The 4,589-nt window shown below is 38.8% G+C and overlaps 1 protein-coding gene across 3 annotated transcripts in view; it reads right to left on the bottom strand.

The window, feature by feature from the left end:
* Positions 1–1,335: 1,335 nt before the first annotated feature.
* LOC102679168 (sodium- and chloride-dependent glycine transporter 1-like) overlaps positions 1,336–4,589 on the bottom strand; it is a 20,020-nt gene continuing 16,766 nt past the window's right edge. For 2 of the 3 annotated variants that reach the window (XM_006620656.2, XM_006620655.2), the window contains 2 exons: positions 3,594–3,746; positions 1,336–1,569 (listed from right to left, as the gene is read on the bottom strand). In XM_006620656.2, coding sequence (XP_006620719.1) covers positions 1,432–1,569; positions 3,594–3,746 — 291 coding nt within the window. In that variant the 3' untranslated portion in view covers positions 1,336–1,431. The remainder of the gene's footprint in view (positions 1,570–3,593; positions 3,747–4,589) is intronic. The other variant, XM_031512898.1, reaches the window with a different exon arrangement.

Below are 4,589 nucleotides of genomic sequence, written 5' to 3'. Positions count from 1 at the left end.
CTCTCTCTCTCTCTCTCTCTCTCTCTCTCTCTCTCTCTCTTTCCTGTATATTATTTTGGAAATTATCCTCGTTCGTGAAGCGTACAGCGACCAACCAATTTTCCATGGTTCGACTACTCCATCTGTATCGAACTCCGTTAACACAATTATCAATAAGGTTTTCCGAGGTATAACTTTAAAATAAGTAATAAACTAAGAAATAAATGAGTAACTAACGCACTTGGTCCCCCACCTCGTTTTATTAAAATTACGTCGTTCCTTCTTACTTTATTTACAATAATTGAATTTTAAGCATCGCAAGCAACCAAACAACTCACCCAATATTCTCTAATGTAACCTCCCGCTGTTCCAGCTTCCGAGACATCCCTAGGCCATGCTTGTTAACGATGAGTCCATTAGCAGGTCCGGCACGAAAAATGTTTTCCTCGCTCCTTCCTTTCTCTTACTTTATTTTTAACATATTTACACAGTTCTACCATATATATTAAAAAACTGTAACACGCAACGCGTATAAAAAATATTTTTTTCATTCATTCTTCCCGCAGTGTCGAAATATTCAAGATATTCCATCTCTCTCTCTCTCTCTCTCTCTCTACGCATCCACGAGAATGGATTCCAAAAGGAATTAATCGAGAAGTTGGGAGTTCGAATTTCGCCCGCATTGCGACGCGTTTGCCAAATTGTAAACGCAAGGAAGGAAACATCGCAAACGAATCCCTTTCGGACTGAAAATCGTAAACTCGGTGATGCGATATTAATCGGCAAGTACTAAGTTAAAGCTCGAGGCGAAATTATAGTTGTACTTACGGTTCCTAACCTTTTGTCCTCGATTTAAAACTTGCTAAAGAACGAAAAAAACGGAAAGCGCGTTGGCGCGATATTTTCTTTTTATTGAATTGAAAAATGATGAAATCGGAATCGTCGTGATTCCTCCTTCCTCCTTCCTTGAAAACTTCTCTCTGATTATCGAATGAAACAGGAGAGAGCAGAGAAACAAGTGGAAATAATACGCGCAAGATCGTTGGTTGGAAACGAACCAACGGTACAAGAGAATTGGAGGAAACAGTGTGCGTAGCAGTGGTTCCCAAACTCACCATTTGCTCGACCATTTTTTCGCATATTTCGCTCATTTATTTCAATGATTATACAATTACATCGTCGTTGTACACATATTCGCCAAATATCACAATATCCTCTCCTCCGTTTAAATGCGAAAAAAAATGTATATAAATAGGCGATTCGTCACGAATAATATTATTCAAAAAAAAAAAAAAAAGAAAGAAAGGAAGAAAAAAAAAGATCACGAAAACCGTGGTGTATTGCAACGATCGTTGAAGAAGAGAGCGTTCCTTTTTCTCAAACGATTAACATCCGAATCGACGTGACTAGAATCGACGTGGAGAGAAGGATCGATCAAAAAAGATCGTCGGTTTAAACTGCGGAATTCTCCTGGGTCTCGTTCCCACGCGGTTCGGATACCTTGACGGACACGGCCGTGGACACGGTGTCCTTACTTTTTTCCACGGCGGGCCCCCACGTCTTCTTCGGTCGAAACATGCTTCGGTCCCTCTGCGCACAATTAAAAAGTCAAAATTCTTTGAACAATCGGCCACGGCTTGCGCCCGCGGCTCATGCAAACAATTCGAGTCAACTCGCCCGCTGTTTCAACTGCACGCTTCCTAGACNTATATATATATATTACATTATATTTCTTGGAAGCTTAAATTAATAACTTATGGATCGCGAAAGGGAAGAAATTAATGGAGAGAAAGAGGATTTCGATAGAGCATACGATTTAGAATAACGATAATAATATTCTGATGAGTCAGAGGTCGGTGAAGAAAGGGAGAAAGATTTTCCCGATTCTCGATCGGCAACCTCGTATCTTCTTCTTCGTGGCTCGCAAGTAGTTTCGAGCTGTGCAGAGAGAATCGAAAACGGGAGGAAAGGAGATAAGAGTAATAGTAAATTTATCGAGTAAAACAAAGCGGAAGCGGTCAAGGGGAGAGAGAGAAGAGAGGAAGAGTGAAACGGATGAAATAGGTTCGATCCGTACGATGGAGCACGGAACGAAACTTTTCGTTTCAAAGTACGATTACCTAGCTACCGTAGAAAAACTTGTATTGAGACATTTCGAAGTTTACGGTCAAGATTTTCACGGTAAAGAATGGCAACTTTTTGGTGCATGGTTGCATGCATCGATCGGGGTTTAAAGATCGGGGTTTAAAGATCGAGGCAGTTGGATTGGGTGTACGTGACTGTTTTGCAAAAAAAGAAAAATTTGCAATCCGCAGAAAGAGAGCCGCCGAGTTGTGGCAACGATATCGCGAAACGCACTGTATAATTATCGTGTAAACGCCGGCCACATTTTATCGTGGAAATTTACAATGTCTCGTCGCTGGTAAACACACGGAACGAACGCTACGTGTTGCAATTACGAGAGAATGATTTTGCGAGAAAAAGAAAACAAAAAAACAAAAAAAAAAAAAAATTTGCTTGTTTCGAGGATAATAATAATAATAATTTTAATTGATCGTTTTCTACAAAGGAACATTATTTTCCCCTGCTTTTTTCAACAAATCTCGAGAGGAAAATTTTTTGATAAATAAAATTTATCAGCGCGATATATTTAGAAATTGCATTAATCTCGATCGAAGATCCATTCCTTTATCTTGCGAAGTCGGTGTACTGGTCCTTAAGCAAACTATAGCAAACCGCCATAAATCGGGAGAAAAAAATACTAGAAACCGATAAACCCCCGCACTGCTTTAAGCCTCCAACAAATTTACGTAGGAAGTTATACAACTTTATATTACCATCGTTCTCGCATAAGCTTCATCGTAAAAACTTATAAAACGAGATATAAAAGAATTAATAATAGGAGCAGGGTTAAATATTTTACTCAAATACTTATCTTATGCACCTTACACGTTACGATTATCTTATCGAATTTTCGATTATTTATCTTCAACCATTCTTTCCGTATTTTTATTACGATCGAGAAAGATTTTTTGCCGCGCAAAAAGAATATATCTCGCGAATTAAATTAAATTAAATTAAATTAAATTAAATTAAATTGCAACGCGTTTTATTTAAAATAAAATTTTTAAAAATCGAAACTCTTCGAAATAATAATAAAATATAATATAGAGCGCTCTATTTGAAACGACGACGGAGACGAGAAAAACTCGATTTTTCTTTCCGAACGAATTTCTCAAAATCTCTCTTCGAATCGAGACGAATTCTCTTCGCTCTACGGAGCAAAAAGCTTGATATAGGTTATTATAGCACGGAATCACCGTAAACTCTAAAGCGGCGGGGGCGTGGGTGCTTCAGCTAGTAGCGTGTCGTAAAAACAACGAGCAGTTTGCATAACAATCTCTGTAGTTTGTTGAGCATTATGCCAACTGATATCTCGGGCTTAGCCCAGTAAGCCGGGGGCAGCGGCTCGCAAACTCGAGTGGCGTGGCGAGTGCAAATTGCTTGCCAATCGTTCGACAAAATTAATCCTTATTTAAGTGTGTATATCGTTACGATAAAGATTTATTACATCGTATTTCCCTCTTCGTTGCTCACGAAGTGACGAAACTTACCGGCCCTTTCCAAACGCGGCGGATGAAAAATAACGGCATCGGGGCGAGGGTCGACAGGCCGATCAGTATTCCGATCGCATTCGCCCAGTTAGGGAATATGTACTTGCCATAACGAGGCATCTCGTACGTATATATTTGATGCACGAACACCACCTGCGAACGGAAAATCAGACGGAGTAGTGGGGAAGGTAGGGGGGTAGATATAACAAAGAGCTGTTATTTCTTGTGTAAACTACTCGGGGGAGCAGTAAGCTCGATGGTACAACGGCCAATTAAGAATTTGATATTTTTAATCGGGGCCGACTTCGGCACACTGTCCCCGGGGCGTCTTTACGAGTCAGGCGCATAGACATTGGGATTAAATGAAAATTCACCCCCTCCCCTCCAATGGGTATTGAAATCTGATTAAATAGATATTAGGTTATCGATTAAAATGTCTCTGAAGCGTCGAAAGTACTTACAAATGATATTCGCGCTCGCTTCTTTAAATGCATTTATCTGATAGATCGAGTTGTGGAAGCTGGTGGTTTAAAAAAATTTTATAAAGTTTGATTTTTTCAATGAGTAAGAAGCAGAAGAAGATTAAATATGATAAAAATTCATAAGATAGAGAAAATCGTGCCGTTTAAGTCACTTTTCGATTCATCTCGATACTTTAATTAATTATAATAATAATTTAATCGGTTGTCGAGATACGAGGACTCGAAATATTCGTAACGCTTAAGACGCTGCGCGATTTATAATTTTTCCTGGAAGTTTGTACGTCTTTTAGAAATTACGTATATTTTTCTAGGAGTCTTGTCTGCAGTTTGAAATAGCTCGGTGAAACGGATAACGTAATAAACGATCAAAAAATACTTTTTTCTTTACACTATGATATCTCGAGAACCGGAAATCGTATTAGGATAAATCAAAAAGCCTTTTAAAGAGAAAGATTCCGTGTTTCCAACGATCTTTTATTTATTGATTAGAAATCATTATCTTCGGAGTTACAGC

This window comes from Apis dorsata, unplaced genomic scaffold, assembly GCF_000469605.1.
Source record: "Apis dorsata unplaced genomic scaffold, Apis dorsata 1.3 scaffold_525, whole genome shotgun sequence".
Classification (NCBI taxonomy): Eukaryota; Metazoa; Arthropoda; class Insecta; order Hymenoptera; family Apidae; genus Apis; species Apis dorsata.
Note: the sequence above shows the minus strand (reverse complement) of the source record. Positions and strands in the feature narration are given on the sequence as shown.